The sequence below is a fragment of the Salmo trutta genome, chromosome 38 (assembly GCF_901001165.1).
Source record: "Salmo trutta chromosome 38, fSalTru1.1, whole genome shotgun sequence".
NCBI lineage: Eukaryota > Metazoa > Chordata > Actinopteri > Salmoniformes > Salmonidae > Salmo > Salmo trutta.
This window is the reverse complement of record NC_042994.1, coordinates 17,939,060-17,957,287: the sequence shown is the minus strand read 5'-3', so window position 1 is coordinate 17,957,287 and position 18,228 is coordinate 17,939,060. Positions and strand designations below refer to the sequence as shown.

The window sequence follows — 18,228 nt, the reverse complement described above, 5'->3', positions numbered from 1 at the left end:
TAAAGCCTTTTTGAAATCGGACAGTGTGGTTAGATTAACGAGAGTCTTGTCTTTAAATAGCTGTAAAATAGTCATATGTTTGAAAAGTGGAAGTTTTCGGATTTTAGAGGAATTTGTATTTCGCGCCACGCCCATCATTGGATATTGGAGCAGACGTTCTGCTAGCGGAACATCTAGATGTAAGAGGTTAAAGTTAGTGAGGGAGATAGAAGTCTCCAACTTCAGCGATTTCTGCAACTCGTTCCTGTCATTGGCAGCAGAGAACTGGAAGGAAAGGTGGCCAAAGGTGGTATTGGCTTTGGGGGTGACCAGATAGATATACCTGCTGGAGCGCGTGCTACGGGTGGGTGTTGTTCTGGTGACCAGTGAATTGGGGTTAGGCGGAGCTTTACCTAACAAAGACGTATAGATGACCTAGAGCCAGTGGGTCTGGCGACGAATATGTAGCGAGGGCCAGCCGACGAGAGCATACAGGTCGCATTGGTGGGTGGTATATGGGGCGTTGGTGACAAAACGGATGGCACTGTGATAGACTGCATCCAATTTGCTGAGTAGAGTGTTGGAGGCTATTTTGTAAATGACATCGCCAAAGTCAAGGATCGGCAGGATAGTCTGTTTTACGAGGGTGTTTGGCAGCATGAGTGAAGGAGACTGTTGCAAAATAGGAAGCCGATCCTGATTTAATTTTGGATTGGATATGCTTAATGCGAGTCTGGAAGGAGAGTTTACAGTCTAACCAGACACCTAGGTATTTGTAGTTGTCCACATATTCTAAGTCAGAACCGTCCAGAGTAATGATGCTGGTCGGGCAGGCGGGTGCGGGCAGCGATCGGTTGAAGAGCATGCATTTTGTTTTACTAGCATTTAAGAGCAGTTGGAGGCCACGGAAGGAGAGTAGTATGGCATTGAGGCTCGTTTGGAGGTTTGTTAACACAGTGTCCAAAGAAGGGCCAGATGTATACAGAATGGTGTCGTCTGCGTAGATGTGGATCAAGGAATCACCGCAGCAAGAGCGACATCATTGATCTATACAGAGAAAAGAGTTGGCCCGAGAATTGAACCCTGTGGTACCCCCATAGAGACTGCCAGAGGTCCGAACAACAGGCCCTCCGATTTGACACACTGAACTGTCTGAGAAGTAGTTGGTGAACCAGGAGAAACAGTCATTTGAGAAACCTTGTGCGTGGGTGAGGTGCACCCGTGACCAGCTTGGAAACCGGATTGCACAGCAGAGAAGGTACGGTGGGATTTGAAATGGTCAGTGATCGGTTTGTTAACTTGGCTTTCGAAGACTTTAGAAAGGCAGGGCAGAATGGATATAGGTCTGTAACAGTTTGGGTCTAGAGTGTCACCCCCTTTGACGAGGGGGATGACCGTGGAAGCTTTCCAATCTTTAGGAATCTCGGACACTACGAAAGAGAGGTTGAACAGACTAGTAATAGGGGTTGCAACAATGGCGGTGGATAATTTTAGAAAGATAGGGTCCAGATTGTCTAGCCCAGCTGATTTGTATGGGTCCAGGTTTTGCAGCTCTTTCAGAACATCTGCTATCTGGATTTGGGTGAAGGAGAAGCTGGGGATGCTTGGGCAAGTAGCTCCGGGGGGTGCAGTGCTGTTGGCCGGGGTTGGGGTAGCCAGGAGGAAAGAAAAGCCAGCTGTAGAGAAATGCTTACTGAAATTCTCAATTATCGTGGATTTATCAGTGGTGACAGTGTTACCTAGCCTCAGTGCAGTGTGCAGCTGGGAGGTGGTGCTTTTATTCTCCATGGACTTTACAGTGTCCCAGACGTTTTTGAGTTTGTGCTACAGGATGCAAATTTCTGCTTGAAAAAGCTGGCCTTTGCTTTCCTAACTGACTGTGTATTGGTCAGGTCTAGAGTGAACCAAGGGCTATATATCTGTTCTTAGTTCTACATTTTTTGAAAGGGGCATGCTTATTTAAGATGGTGAGGAAATTACTTTTAAAAGAACCACCAGGCATCCTCTATTGACGGGATGAGGTCAATATCCTTCCAGGATACCCTGCTCGCAGAAGTGTTTTAGGGAGCGTTTGACAGTGATGAGGGGTGGTCGTTTGACCTCTGACCCATAACGGATGCAGGCAATGAGGCAGTGATCCCTGAGATCCTGATTGAAAACAGTAGAGGTGTATTTGAAGGGAAAGTTGGTCTTGATAATATCTATGAGGGTGCCCATGTTTACAGATTTAGGGTTGTACCTGGTGGGTTCCTTGATAATTTGTGTGAGATTGAGGGCATCTAGTTTAGATTGTAGGATGACGGGGTGTTAAGCATATCCCAGTTTAGGTCACCTAACAGAACAAACTCTGAAGATAGATGGGGGGCAATCAATTCACATATGGTGTCCAGGGCACAGCTGGGAGCTGAGGGGGGTCTATAACAGTGAGAGACTTATTTCTGGGGAGATTATTATTTTTTAATTAGAAGCTTTAACTGTTTGGGCATAGACCTGGAAAGTATGACAGAACTATGCAGGCTAACCCCTCCCCCTTTGGCAGTTCTATATTCACAGAAAATGTTGTAGTTGGGGATGGAAATCTCCGAATTTGTGGTGGTCTTCCTAAGCCAGGACTCCGACACAGCAAGGACGTCAGGGTTGGCGGAGTGTGGTAAAGCAGTGAGTAAAACAAATTTAGGGAGGAGGCTTCTGATGTTAATATGCATGAAACCAAGGCTTTTACGGTTACAGAAGTCAAACAACATTTGCAGACCACCTGCAGTACAGTTTGGTTCCCACTGGTCTAGAGAGCATGCACCAAAACCAGCTTGGGCAAATGTCCTACTTATCAAATTCGTTTCTGTAACAAAACCATCGGCAGAGTAAAAAACTAAAAATATTCGGTACATGAAAACTTAAGTGAAAAAAAGCTTTTTATGTGCACTACATAACTCCCAGCCTTCTATCAGCAACAAGTCAGCTTGATGGAAAAACACCTCTGGTGGGAATATGTGCATATTTATTTGATGCAGATCATATTCACATGAAAATCTGTAGCTAATTTGGATTATTTATATTCTCTCATGCTTTGAGGTGAGGTACCTTTCGTACTGTCACACTTTTACTACACAAATTGCAGGAGAATATATTTCCAAATTCTAATTGGTTTATGAGATATATTTACACCTGACATGTTGTGGCGGGGCCAAAAGTATTTCTGGAGCTGCTAGATGAGTTCCACTGGAGTAGGCCGTCAGCCTCTGGGGCGCTCTCGGTCTCAACTCTCCCCCTCCGCCACCGATCCAGAGGTCGAGAGACTGCTTATAGATGCACTAGTCCCAGTCTGATGGACTCCACATGTTCTCCCCAGAGTGGACAAATTGCTGCCTGGGTGTCAATTGATCTCCTGAATGTATGGCGAGTACACCGTGTCATGTCACCATAACATGGTGGTAAATGTGCAAAGTCTGAGCAACTAAACATACCTCAGACAGCAGAATGATAGTCTGGTCTTACATACTACCTCATTACATGGGATAATGGATGGAAAGCCATAAAAAAACAGCGATCTGGAATTTGAAGTGTGCGCTATGACAGCAAGGTCCAGATTTTGCCTTGACATGCAGTCAGTTATGCATAATCCTAGGCATACTATGTCTACACACAGCAAAGGCACATCGGTCTCTTGACGAAATCATTTAGTTAGTGAGATGAAAGTCTGAAAAATAATACTTAAAAGATAAAGGGCATTGGAATTACACGCCAAAGCAGTGATACTTTAATAGTAGCCTGCAGGCCTTATTCCCCCCATAGCCTATCACTATTTACATAAATTATGCAAAGTTAAGTGGCATGATATGATTGCAAACACACTGAAAGCATGGTGGTCTGCAAATCATGAAGTAGAAGATCTTATTTGGAAATAGAAAAGGTACATTATGCAGAATTATAATTGAGATTGCAGAGTTGGTTGATGTCACCTTTTCTAACTATTGGCCTGTGACCTCTTACCATTTTGAATAAATGGCTCGATCTGATTGAGTATCCATGCGCTTTTTGTCCAAAGACAAAAATAAAGTGATTCTGAAGTAAAAATGATTCATGCTGTGAAACAACTCATGAAGTGCAATCTTTAAAATCATCTGAAGCATTGTGGAATAAAAGGCAAAGAAACAACACATCAAAACAAGTATGAATACTGCAGTTGTTCACGGTGCCAGACAGACCCTTCCGATATAAACACCTGTAAAACACACCGATGGTGTGCATAGTGCTAGCAGGTGGGCCTCTCGTTAGAATACCAGACATGGTTACTCATAGGCTGGAGGTGCAGGTCTACTCTAAACCCAGCTGCCTGAGAGAACACTCTCTGGCTTCATCCCAAATGGCACCCTATTCCCTTTAAAGTGCAATTCTTTTGACCAGCACCCATAGGTATCTGGTCAAAAGTAGTGCACTAAATAGTGAATGAGTGGCATTGGAGACGCACACTCTCACACATTTTCAATGGACATACTGTACCAGGGCGGTCGAAGGGAGTCATTGGAATAAACACTTCTGGGGAAATTACAAAATGTGATGACCCAGAAAAGGCGTAACACGTCGACTAGTATACTAGTCAGTGTGGTGGAGTGTGTACACCAAAAAAATAAATGCTGGGGAGGCAGCATTTCAAGAATTTGTGTGTTTGAAATGCCTGACCGCATGGCACCCCCTCCCACATCTCACCAGCACTGGGTAGTAGCTGCCTGAGATTCAGCCTGGGCAGTCGGGAGATTGCTCCTGTGATAAACACAGGGCTCTGTTTTAACGATGGGGCTGGGAGCCACGACATTCGCAGTGTCAGCTCTGTGGCATGAGTCACTTAACAACCAGTTTGAGTTTGTTTTTAATGGGTCGTTGGAGAACATGCGGAAGACGACAAGCCGTGAGATCCGAAAGATCCCAAGAACGCAGGCAGCCTCTGGGCCTCCCACTCGACAACAAACGTCTCTGAACGAGGAAAAGGACTATATCTGAGGGAGTTGAATACCAAATGCTGACAAGCATCTCAGATGGGGGGGGGGGGGCTGTTTAGTGCACGCAAAGGCAAAGAAATAGGCTGAACAACAGGCTGAACAGGCCGATGTATTGTCTTCCTCAGAGACCCAGCACTTACATTAAGTGTGGATTATGTAGAAAAGAAAGAAAACAATAGAAAAAAAACAGTGAGATCTCCCAACAGGAGCTGGTGAGCATTGATCGGTTCTTTCTCCCATTGATTGTTTCTTTCTGCACCAACTCCCGTCTTCGCCTTCTCCGCAACGTGTTTATAGTGCGGGAATAGGGAAGGAAAAGTGGTGATGATACCAGACATCCTCTGGGGCAAAGGAGGAGCAGAGGCAGAGAGAAGCTCATTGAGATTCTTTAACCCACTCATACTCAATGTCATGGATTCCCAGTGTTGTGCAACAGCAGTACGTCGGGGTCAAAACGCTAGGCCAGTGCCTGTCGGTGATCGTCGGATGTTATTGTCCAACTCCGACAGCAAAGGTCACAAAGGCAGCCATTTCGAATAGGATCCAGCCCAGAGATAAAACACACACAGTGGCAAGAAAAAGTATGCGATCCCTTAGGAAATACCAGGATTTCTGCATAAATTGGTCATAAAATTTGATCTTACTTCATCTAGCTCACAACAATAGACAAACACAGTCTGCTTAAACTAATAGCACAAACAATTACACGTGTTCATGTCTTTATTGAACACACTGTGTAAACATTCACAGTGCAAGATGGAAAAAGTATGGGAACCCTTCAATGTAATAACTTGGTTGACCCTCCTTTGCAGCAATAAACTAAAAATGTCTTCTGTAGCGGAACCGTTTCAGTTCAGCAATATTCTTGGGATGTCTGGTGTGAACTGCTCGAGGTCATGCCACATCATCTCAAATCGGGTTGAGGTCAGGACTCTGACCGGGCCACTCCAGAAGGCGTATTTTCTTCTGTTGAAGCCATTCTGTTGTTGATTTACTTCTGTGTTTTGGGTCGTTGTCCTGTTGCGTCACCCAACTTCTGTTGAGCTTCAATTGGCGGACATATAGCCTTACATTCTCCTGCAAAACATCCAGGTGCACATTTGCAAAACTTCAAAACTTCAGGTTTTTTTGGACTGTAGTGTCCTCACATGAACACCATTCTTGTTTAGTGTTTTACATATCGGAGACTCGGCAACAAAGATGTTAGCATGTTCCAGAGATTTCTGTAAGTCTTTAGCTGACACTCTCGGATTCTTCTTAACCTCATCGAGCATTCTGCGCTGTGCTCTTGCAGGACGGCCACTCTTAGGGAGAGTAGCAACAGTGCTGAATTTACTCCATTTAAAAGAGAATTTGTCTTACCATGGACTGATGAACATCAAGGATTTTAGAGATACTTTTGTAACCCCTTATGTCTTCTGAGATCTCTTTTGTTCGAGGCATGGTTCACATCAGGCAATGCTTCTTGTGAATAGCAAACTCAAATTTTGTGTGTGTTTTTTATAAGGCAAGGCAGCTCTAACCAACATCTCCATTCTCATCTCATTGATTGGACTCCAGGTTAGCTGACTCCTGACTCCAATTAGCTTTTGGAGAAGTCATTAGCCTAGGGGTTCACATACTTTTTCCAACCTACATTGCTTAAATGATGTATTAATATAGACAAGAAAAATACAATAATAATGTGTGTGTTAGTAGTTTAAGCTCACTATGTTTGTCTATTGTTGTGACTTAGATGAAGATCAGATCAAATTTAATGACCAAATTATGCAGAAATCTATGTAATTCCAAAAGGTTCACATACTTTTGTGTATATATACACACAATGGCAAAAAAAAGTATGTGGACACCCCTTCAAATTAGTGGCTTCAGCTATTTCAGCAATGCCTGTTGCTGACAGGTATATAAAATCAAGCACAGCCATGCAATCTCCATAGACAAACATTGGCAGTAGAATGGCCTTACTGATGAGCTCAGTGACTTTGAAAATGGCACCGTCATAGGATGGCACCTTTCCAATAAGTCATTGTCAAATTTCTGCCCTGCTAGAGCTGCCCCGAACTGTAAGTGCTGTTATTGTGAAGTGGAAACATCTAGGAGCAACATAGGCTCAGCCGAAGTGGTAGGCCACACAAACTCACAGAACAGGACTACCGATTACTGAAGCGCGTAAAAATGGTCTGTTCTAGGTTGCAACACTCACTACCGAGTTCCAAACTGCCTCTGGAAGCAACGTCAGCACAATAACTTTTTGTTTCCATGAACGAGCAGCCGTACACAGGCCTGAGATCACCATGCACAATGCCAAGCGTTGGCTGGAGTGGTGTAAAGCTCGCCAACATTGGACTCTGGAGCAGTGGAAACGTGTTCTCTGGAGTGATGAATCATGCTTCACCATCTGGCACACTGAGGACGAGTCTGGGTTTGGAGGACGCCAGGAGAACGCTACCTGCCCCAATGAATAGTGCCAACTGTAAAGTTTGGTGGAGGAGGAATAATGGTCTGGGGCTGTTTTTCATGGTTCGGGCTAGGCCTCTTAGTTTCAGTGAAGGGAAATCTTAATGATATTGTAGGCTGTGACGTTCTAGAATGTTCTGTGCTTCCAACTTTGTGGCAACAGTTCGGAGAAGGTCCTTTCCTGTTTCAACATGACAATGCCCCCATGCACAAAGTGAGGTCCATACAGAAATGGGTTGTCGAGATTGGTGTGGAATAATTTGACTGGCCTGCACAGAGCCCTGACCTCAACCCCATCGAACACCTTCGGGATGAATTGGAACTCCTACTGTGAGCCAGGCCTAATCTCCCAACATCAGTGCCCGACCTCACTAATGCTCTTGTGGCTGAATGGAAGCAAGTCCCCGCAGCAATGTTCCAACATCTAGTGGAAAGCCATACACAGAATTAGTGGCTGTTATAGGAGCAAGGGAGGGGGGGGGGGATCAACTCCATATTAATGCCCATCATTTTAGAATGAGATGTTCTACAAGCAGGTGTTCACATACTTTTGGTCATGTAGTGTATCATACGAAATGGGTGATTCACATCAACAAAATAATACAAGCCATACGAAACGTAACATATTATACTAAATATAGTGTCTAGGATTTACTTACAGAATAATACAACCAGGTTGGTGTGTCACAACACTCCTGCACAAGGACATGGAAACAGAGTTGGGTGACCACCGGTGTCCACATACTAGCGACTAACTAACGTTAAAAAGCATTTTTAAAACCTCTTAGTGCAGGTAATGTTGAGCGCTCTGTGGTGGGCATTCCCCGCCCACATGTTTTAATGCAGGCGCTTCCAGGTCAGCTTGTTGAGTAGGGCCCTAACGAAGGTTCAGAAACATCTCCATCTGCTCTGTCCAATTAAATTCTTCTGCAGTAGTTTCTAGAAGGAAAACGCTTTCGTCATACCCGTTGACTTTTTCAACATTTAGTTGTGTTACAAATTGGGACTAAATTTCATTGTCTTTTTTTATTATAAAAAATAAAACATTTACGGTCTACACAAAATACTCTGTCAATGAGAAAGAACATTTCAAAAAATTATTTTAAAGATCAATGAAATATAGCACACTAATATATCTTGATTAGATAAGTATTCAACCCCCCTCCCCCACCGAATCAATACATGTTAGAATCACTTTTGGCAGCGATTACAGCTGTGAGTCTTTGTGGGTCTATGAGTTTTGCACACCTGGATTTTACAATATTTGCCAACTATTCTTTTGTTAACTCTTGCTCTGTCATTGGTTGTTGACCAGGACTTGCCATAGATTTACAAGCTGATTTAAGTCAAAACTGTAACTAGGCCACTCAAGAACATTCAATATCATCTTTGTAAGCAACTCCAGTGTAGATTAGGCCTTGTGTTTTAGGTTATTATCCTGCTGAAAGGTGAATTTGTCTCCCAGTGTCTGTTGGAAAGCAGTCTGAACCAGGTTTTCCTCTAGGATTTTGTGCTTAGCTCTATTCTTTTTATCCCCCCAAAAAAACACCCTAGTCCTTCAGATGATGAGCATATCCATAACATTATGCAGCCAACACCATGCTTGAAAATATGACCGAGTGGTACTCAGCTTTGTCTTCAGGACAAAAAGTGAGTTTCTTTGCCACATTTGTTGCAGTATTACTTTAGTGCTTTATTGCAAACAGGACGCATGTTTTGGAATATTTTTTATTCTGTACCGACTTCCTTCTTTTCACTTTGTCATTTAGGTTAGTATTGTGCAGTAACTACAATGTTGTTGATCCAGTCTCAGTTTCTATCACAGCCATTAAACTCTAACTGTTTTAAAGTCACCACTGGCCTCATGGTGAAATCCCTAAGTGGTTCAGTCCTCTCCATCAACTGAGTTAGGAAGTACACCTGTATCTTTGTAGTGACTGGGTGTATTGATACACCATCCAAAGTGTAATTAATATCTTCACCATGCTGAAAGAGATATTCAGTGTCTGCTTTTTTTTGTTTGTTGTTACTGATCTACCAATAGGTGCCCTTCTTTGAGAGGTATTGGAAAAGCTCCCTGGTCTTTGTGGTTGAATCTGTGCTTGAAATTCACTACTCAACTGAGGGACCTTACAGATAATTGTATGTGTTTGGTAAAACCAGAGACTGGATAATCATTCAAATAAGTGTTAAGAACAACACTGAACAAAAACATGTAAAGTGCTGGTCCCATGTTTCATGAGCCGAAATAAAAGATCCCAGAAACGTTCCATACGAACTAAAAGCTTATTTCTCTCAAATGTTGTGCACAAATTTGTTTACATTCCTGTTAGTGAGCATTTGGTGCTGAGGAGTCTTTGTCTGTAATAAAGCCCTTTTGTGGGGAAAAACAAATTCTGATTGGTTAAGCCTGGCTCCCCAGTGGGTGGCCGTTGCCCTCCTAGGCCTACCCAGACATCTGAAATCTTTGAAATTGTTGCATGTTACGTTTACATTTTTGTTCAGTATATTATTGCACAGAGTGAGTCCATGCAACTTATTAGGGTACTTGTTAAGCACATTTTTTTTTACCTGAACGCATTAGGCTTGCCATAACAAAGGGGTTGAATACTTATTGACTCAAGACATTTCCGTGTTTCATTTTTTATGAATTACATTTTTGTAAAAATGTCTGAAAACAAAATTCCACTTTAAATTCAGGCTGTAACATGTGGAAAAGATCAAGGGGTGTGAATACCTTCCAAAGGCAGTGTATATCCTGTCTATTAGATTTTTACATTTGCTCAGCTAAGACTTTAATGGAATGCAGGGTCGCTACTACACCATATAATGGCATGGCAGCAGAACAAATGCATTAAGATATGAAATTGGTTTCTGCTCAATGCCAGTGGAGCAGTTCTGACACTCATTTGTCGCTTGCCAATGAGCTTCCTCTACTACTGATAAGCACTTGAAGTAAATGGGGAGGAGAATTTAAAAAAAAAACCTACTCCGGAATCAGGAGGGTATCTGCAATATCGATAACACAACTTTGACATCTAGGCCTATTCGCTCTCCTTCATTAAGGCACAATAAGAAAGAAATGAAAGCCTGCTTTGATTGAGGCAGAACATTTTCAAAGTAAATGATGCACAAATGCCACGTACAGTTACACATAATTAATTTAGAATCTGATGAAGCATCGCCCTTTAAAAATTTTAAAATGCCTATTGAAATTTATGAATGCACCGTCATAAAAAGCCATAAGTTGTGCTGTAAATTATGTAATACGTAAGAGCAGCAGAGAAAGCTTGAGTCATTTCTGGAGAGCGCAATTAGCTAGCCTAGGCAGCCGATAGTGCATGGGCTCTAGATCTGCACAATCATCTAGCTTTAATGGCGAGAAGTTAGAATAAAACTGGAAAATAAGCATACTTTCTTTATGAAAAATGTTCCACCACCATTTTTAGACAATTTTGGATGTTGCACACCCTTGGCAGAATACAGTGTACAACATTCTAAATTGTCAGAAAATCCCAAAATGTTGGTGGAAAATTGTGTTTCATGAATAAAGTATGCATATTTTCCCTGTTTTTTCCCCCCACCTTTCCATTTAAGCTAGTTAGGTAGGAAAGTTATGCCTTCGCGGCCTGAATAGAGGATGCCTTATGTATGAGCCTAGACAATTGTGCAGATCTAGCGCCCATGCACTATTGGCTGCCTAGGCTAGCACTTAGCTTGGCACTGGCCTTGGTTAGCAATGTTCGGAGGTGCTCACATACACTGAACAAAAATATAAACGCAACACGTAAAGTGTTGGTCCCATGTTTCATGAGCTGAAATAAAAGATCCCAGAAATGTTCTCTCAAATTGCACACAAAATTGTTTACCTCCCTGTTAGTGAGCATTTCTCCTTTGCCAAGATAATCCATCCAATTGACAGGTGTGGCATATCAAGAAGCTGATTAAACAGCATGATTATTACACAGGTGCACCTTGTGCTGGGGGCAATAAAAGGCCACTAAAATGTGCAATTTTGTCACAACACAATGCCACAGATGTCTCAAGTTGAGGGAGCATGCAATTGGCATGCTGACTGCAGGAATGTCCACCAGAGTTGTTGCCAGATAATTGAATGTTCACTTCTCTACCATAAGCCACCTCCAATGTCATTTAAGAGAATTTTGCAGGCCTCACAACCGCAGACCACGTGATGGCAAGTGGTTTGGTGATGTCAACATTGTGAACAGTGTCACATGGTGGCAGTGGGGTTATGGTATGGGCAGGCATAAGCTACTGACAACAAACTGCATTTTATCAATGGCAATTGGAATGCACAGAGATACCGTGACGAGATCCTGAGGCCCATTGTCATGCCATTCATCCGCCTCCATCACGTCATGTTTTAGCATGATAATGCACAGCCATGTCTGAAGGATCTTTACACAATTCCTGGAAGCTATAAAAATGTCCCTGTTCTTCCATGGCCTGCACACTCACCAGACATGTCACCCATTGAGCATGTTTGGGATGCTCTGGATCGACGTGTACGACAGTATGTTCCAGTTCCCGCCAATCAACAGACTGATCAACTCTATGCGAAGGAGATGTCACACTGCATGAGGCAAATGGTGGTCACACCACATACTGACTGGTTCTGATCCACGCCCCTATCTTTTTGTTTTTAAGGCATCTGTGACCAACAGATGCATATCAGTACTACCAGTCATGTGAAATCCAAAGATTAGTGCCTAATGAATTTAATTCAATTGACTGATTTCCTTATATTAACTTAAACTCCGTAAATTCTTTTAAATTGTTGCGTTAATATTTATTTTTTTACACCGCGAGCTACAACTCAATCAAGGCCTGCACATCACATTATGCTAAATAGCCTTACCTCTGATATATTTACGACATGGCATTTAAGAGAAGTCATAAGGCACAATAAAAACTCATGTCACTGACTATAGGAGTGCATGAATCAACTGCACTGTTCATCAGAATCATTTTCTATTATTCAAGCGATTTAGCACAGGGTTTCCCAGGACCGAGGTTGGGAAACCCTGTGCTATAGTGCCTAACGTCATCCGACCAAGACTACTCTAGTAGCTACGTAGCTCGAGCAGTTCTCGCCACAAAGACCGTGGCGCGCGAGTAGGCTTCCTGACACAAATTTCAATCTTCCTAGAGCGGACTCAACACCGTAAACCCCCACCAAAAATAAGCAGGGCATTTTGACGTGGTTTACCTGCAATTCGGCTCGCTCCACCTCCCATTGCGCTCTATCCACCTCGAAGCGGGCCCATTCGTGTTGCAGAAAGTGCAATATCCCCGGAATGTTGTAATGAGCCCTGGCCGCCTCTCCGCCACCGACGTCGCCCGGCTGCTGCGGTCCTTTTCCAGCGCCTGGCAAACCCGAGTTGTTGTTGTTGTTAAAGAACACGCCGGGCCCTGCCTGTTCGTCCATGCCCAGGCCAGGTGTGTGGGTTCAGTTCGCACAAGCTGGCACGACTGTGCTCAGACGGATGGGTTTTCCTTTAACCGCCCCTTGTGCTATGAAATGGAAAGGAAATAGCTACCTACAGCTCTCTCTACTGGGCGGGCACAATCACGTCTGAGCAGCCAGCTGTCAATTGATGACGTTCACACTCAGCTCCCACCCACATCCAGAGTTTTCTTTTAACCCATTGGTGGATTTACACGATTCACACTGGAATACGCCAATCGGATATAAATGCGCTGTTGACAACTGTTTTATCCTACGCGTGATGGAATTTGAAGTTCAAAGAAGTTAAGAGCTGCATTTTCAACCTAAAATGCGCTTGCTCTCTTTTTTTTACTGTAATTTTCTTTAATTGGCCTGCGGAGTAGATTTTTTTTTTAAACCGAAATTGAAAATGTCATAATGTATGCTACAGAAGTGTATCTGTGGTAGCCATATTTCATATATTATAGCACATTCCATTTATGTATCTATGCATTCCATCTATGCATTCCACACACACAAGCCTATCATCCACGACCCCTGACTGAATTTCATGTCCTTTGAAATCCAAGAAAATACATTAAACAAAATGTTGTAGGGCCTACTTCAGTGTGAGAATATTATAAAGGCCTCTATGTATGCGTAAGATATTTTCATTACTAAATTACCTCTATATCATGTTTGGTAATTCAAACAGTCTTATTTTCAAACATCAATTACATGAAACGTTACAATCAGGTCATTTATTAGATCTTCACCATTTGGATTGGTTTTACACACAGCCGAGTCATTATGCACGGTCAATTCATTAGCCATATGAAGCGTGCTGACGCAACCCCATGGTAATCAGGTGATACGTCACTGCAACCGCACTATTTAATTTGTGTTGGCTGATCTACATGGTTAAATGTTATAGCCTAGGTCAGACAGCAGGAATTGAAGAGAGGAGCCACTTGCCCACATGATGCCTCCGTTTGAGAAACCACAGCACCCCAAGTCCTTCAAGCAGAGAAAAAGCTTTGGTGATTATTTCATGTATTGCTTTGCATGTGGTAGGCTATGCGTTGCTTTATAATCTCATCCACGTTTTCCATCCCAAACAGCCACGAGAAAACAGGAGGTCGCGGGGATCCGAACAAAGTTTCCAACTAAAATTCCGGTAAGTTTGCTTATTTCTAAAACCGTGTTCTACCCTGAAGTTCCATTGAGTTTGCACCTTCTAAACGTGACCTTTCCGCCCACAGGTTATAATTGAAAGGTATCAACGGGAGAAGTACTTGCCGCCTCTTGATAAAACGAAATTCCTGGTCCCCCAAGAACTTTCCATGACTCAGTTTGTCACCATTATAAGGTGTGTCTCATTTGAGAAACGTTTTGCTGAACATGTGTTTATTTAACTTGGCAGACGTGGCTTAACATGATTTAAATTTTGGTTGCGAGAACTCGTGCATAATTTCAAATTTGGCAATCACCTGATATGCATCAGCCTCGAGTGCCGCGCGCGACTGTCACTACTTTTTAAATTACTTGTTTGTGCAAGAATTTCTACATTTTGAGTACGTCTTGTCAATACTTTCTGCACGTTCTCGTTTCAGAAATCGTATGTCTCTGATGCAGAGTCAAGCGTTCTACCTACTTATCAATAATGCTGGCCTGGCCAGCATGTCTCTTACCATGGCGCAAGTCTACAAGGACCATAAAGATGACGATGGCTTTCTCTACATGACCTATGCTTCTCAAGAAATGTTTGGTAATTGTGTTGAAATCCATGAAGAGTCATTGCCAATTGCTGGAAATGTTTGCGAAGACATACATTGCAGGATTGGATGATGTGAGGCCTCGGCTTTTGGCAGACCCAATAACTGAACTTCGTGTATAGATATAAAATGCAATATGGATATTTAATATTACTCAATGTTTTTGTATTGGTTTTAAGGTAATAAATATTTCAAACTTTTGAGGACCATGCTCTGTATTACATGACTTTGGCCAGATTGCTTAAAGCGGCAATATTTAACTTTTTGGGCTAAAAAACTAATTCGCATAGAAATGGGAGGTGTAGGTCTGTTCTCGTTAACATGTTTATGAAGCGGTAGATCTGTTCTTTGCGTTATTTGAGGTTTTGCTTCCTTTTTTGGTTTGTATGCCAGTTTAAAGCAGCTGCGAAATGAATGTTTCGATATTTCACAGCGGTACAATGATTCAGCATTTGGTCGAACTGAAATTGGGTTAACTTAGCACTTTAGCAAACATGGTGCTGCCATTTCAGCACTTAGTTGTCACTTATGCTACTTCATTTAATTTCCCCAAAATGTGTAGACTTGGACATTGCCTTCAATAGGAACTCTGAGGCATCAGTAGTCAAGGAAGGACCTGTTGCCCATTTCTTCCAACTCGACTCCTATACTCCCTCTAGGTTCTTGTACATATCTGATTGGTCGCAAGATCAGAATTGGGCTGCCTGTGTCAACGTGTAACTATTCCTATTCAATCCGATATGGGTCCATTTTTGCCATATTGGGGATCAGACCTCTGTTTAAATACGACTTAATCTGTGCTTGACTAAACTTGCTTGGCTTAATGGACCAATATAATAGCCCCAAAACCACAACCCTCTCCTATCTGGCACTCCAGGCAGGCTATACAAAGTATTTGAACCAAAGTCTGAAGATCGAAGTGTCAGAGTGCTTCATTCAAAGTGTTCCTATTCGGGACTACCAATCATCCTGAAGGTGGCAGTATTGTTCAACTATCTTAAATCTGTATGACTGCACAGAATGGTTTGAATTTGGAGATTTTTGGATCTTAAGACTGAAGTACTCTTTAGTTGAGGCTGCGAAACGTATAGAAGCAAGAGAACCGTTCCAACTTCTAGAGAATTTTTGGTACTGTAGCTAAAATTAGCCTATTTGACTGGACTGTATTTTTTAAAAAAAGGAAGACTTTTTTTTTTTTTGGTGGACCCTGTAGCACCTTCACTGAGGTCTTATTGATTTTAAGCTTAGCCTAATTGTTGCAGCATGTGGCCCATAGATATGGGGTGGTCACAGGTCTGCGCTGCAAGGGACTGGACACTTTCCTTGACAGGGCAGGGAGATGGGTTAACCCAGAAATGTGAATCACTTTCTGAGTTTGAAATCAGCCCCTATTCTTAAGTCACACCTGTATATCTAAAATGACTTAATTGCATTTTATTTTGGGTTAAATAATCCATCCATGTGATCTAGGAGTGTAGGCCTATCACTTGAAACATTTCCAAAATGGTGGAAGGGTCATAGTGACATGAGCAAGTTCATTTTCCTTGTAGAATAAAGCTTTTTTTTTTTTTTTAAAGCTGCTTATTTTAGGTACATTTATATTAGTGAATATTGATTTCAAGATTGTTCGTTGAGGCAGCAATTAAAATGTATTCTGTAGATAGTTGTGAAATGTTTGACTCCATAAAGATTATTTAGCAATATGCAAGTACACCATAGTTACAGTAATGGGCAATAAAAAAGGCAGATATTTAATTAACGTTGTACAATGAATGGATTCACATTACACGGTATAAAGCTTAAGTTAAAGCATTAACAGACATTACAAGGCATTATCTTAAGCATGGTCAGAGAGAAATCATGCCCAGAAAGTCCATGGGGTGTAGAAAAAGGGTATCTCACCACAGCAGTTCAGGAACAAAGAGAAAGAACAATGAATTTAAGACCCCTATATAAGCATCTGAGTTGTTTGGATTCAAATTCGGAGTTATTGACCAATAGTATCACTGTGAAGTTAACCTCCGATCAGATATCAGACCTACATGATGTAAACTCTGGACAATGGGGGTTGGAGACGTCAACACCGAGAATGCTGAATTCCTATGACAACAGAGGAAATTCTTGCATACACTTGATAAGAGTCACTTCGGGGTCTGCTCTACAATACAGAAACGGATGTGCTTCTGCAGGGAGACTTATTTAGTGACTATATCACTGACCACAAGGGGGAGCCCAAGATCCATAGAATATGTTGAGCTGTTGTGATGGTTAAAGCAGTTCAATATCAGTCAGCACCTGATATTTTTTTCCCAAAATGTGTAAAGAATTGTTTTTCTTATTTTTGTAAATGTACAGCCCTGTTGGCTTTCACACTTTTGAATCAGACTACATTACATATTGCTTTCACCTTTGAAGACTTTGTGGAGAACGCACTCCTCCCAGTGCTGCATTGTCGAAGTCCAGTACATTGGATCGGCGGCATTAAGTTTTATGTTCCATTAACCGAAATGGGATTAACAAAATGTATTACGTCCTAACGATATCAACCATCTCATCCTGACTGGGAAACAGCAGTTTGTTTTAATTTTGCTTAGTCATGTCCATGGCCGTATTGAATGGCTTTTCTTTGCAGCATTAAAAACTTCTCGTGACGTTTAGCCATGGATGCTACCAAGTGTTGAGAGGACGGTGATTAAAAAAATAGAGACAAAGCTCTGGAATATAATCTAAAAGAACTCAAAAGTGGAGCATTCAACAAATACAGTAGTTGAAGAGACAGACAATCATACTTTCTCAATTGTCTTTCCTCGTATCCTCTCTCCTGGCCTCCCTCTCAAAACGCATAGGAAGAGAGGATCCAAGGTTCCTTCCCTATGACCTTCTCCAATGCGCGTTGAGGTCGAAGAGAGGAAACGAGGAACCGGGGTAAGATATTTTGAGAGAGAAAGAACCCTGGTGGACGAATATAGAGGGAGAGAGGGAGGGGGGGCATAGAGAGAGAAAGCGAGAGAACCACCCGATTCTCTGCAATCAGGACCACACTATATTATAATTCTCATTGTTGATTCAAGTGGTGCTTTTGTTTACATGTTTAAATTACCTTGGTTCATTAGGGGACAATGAACACACGCACGCGCACACACTGTTCGTCACAAACCCCCTTTTCCAATGCCTGCCTTTTTATCGGTGACTGGGGAAGCGAGTATAACATTTTCCACTTTGAAGGAGGAGGTGAGGGAGACGTTCAGACCTATTTGTTTAATGGCATAAAGATCCCGGCTTAATGTGCCATAGCAATCAGCAAGCAAGCAGTCACAGACCTTTGGAGCGCCAATACTGAAAGTTAATGGGGCCTGCTGTTCAACTGAAGAGCTTTAATGTTCCAAACTAAGTTTACAAAGTCTCATTCGTCGGAGTGGCCAGGCCCATTGCTTTGGCAAATGTTTTAACGTAAGTGTTCCGGTTTTATTAGTCATCAGATAAAAAGCACTGTGCCTCACTAAGAGCAGTCAAAGGACCGTTACATACATTGCCACATGCACCAGCGCCCATATACACGTACACGCACCCA

At 42.4% G+C, this 18,228-nt stretch overlaps 2 protein-coding genes across 3 annotated transcripts in view; one reads left to right on the top strand and one right to left on the bottom strand.

The window, feature by feature from the left end:
* LOC115178511 (striatin) overlaps window positions 1–13,041 on the bottom strand; it is a 99,676-nt gene extending 86,635 nt beyond the window's left edge. The window contains exon 1 of one of the 2 annotated variants that reach the window (XM_029739727.1): window positions 12,664–13,041. In XM_029739727.1, the coding sequence (XP_029595587.1) occupies window positions 12,664–12,882 (219 nt within the window). In that variant the 5' untranslated portion in view covers window positions 12,883–13,041. The remainder of the gene's footprint in view (window positions 1–12,663) is intronic. The other variant, XM_029739726.1, reaches the window with a different exon arrangement.
* Window positions 13,042–13,783: 742 nt separating this feature from the next.
* Window positions 13,784–14,857, top strand: LOC115178512 (microtubule-associated proteins 1A/1B light chain 3C). The gene is made up of 4 exons (XM_029739728.1): window positions 13,784–13,922; window positions 14,004–14,059; window positions 14,145–14,251; window positions 14,496–14,857. Exons 1-4 carry the CDS (start codon window positions 13,862–13,864, stop codon window positions 14,728–14,730), a joined length of 459 nt encoding a protein of 152 aa, XP_029595588.1. The 5' UTR covers window positions 13,784–13,861; the 3' UTR covers window positions 14,731–14,857.
* The last annotated feature ends 3,371 nt before the right edge of the window (window positions 14,858–18,228 follow it).

Coding starts and splice junctions, on each gene's coding strand:
- LOC115178512 (XM_029739728.1), top strand. CDS start 13,862: ATGATGCCTCCGTTTGAGAAACCACAGCACCCCAAGTCCTTCAAGCAG. Junction 13,923..14,003: donor CAAGCAGAGAAAAAGCTTTG/GTGATTATTTCA, acceptor CATCCCAAACAG/CCACGAGAAAACAGGAGGTC. Junction 14,252..14,495: donor CAGTTTGTCACCATTATAAG/GTGTGTCTCATT, acceptor TTCTCGTTTCAG/AAATCGTATGTCTCTGATGC.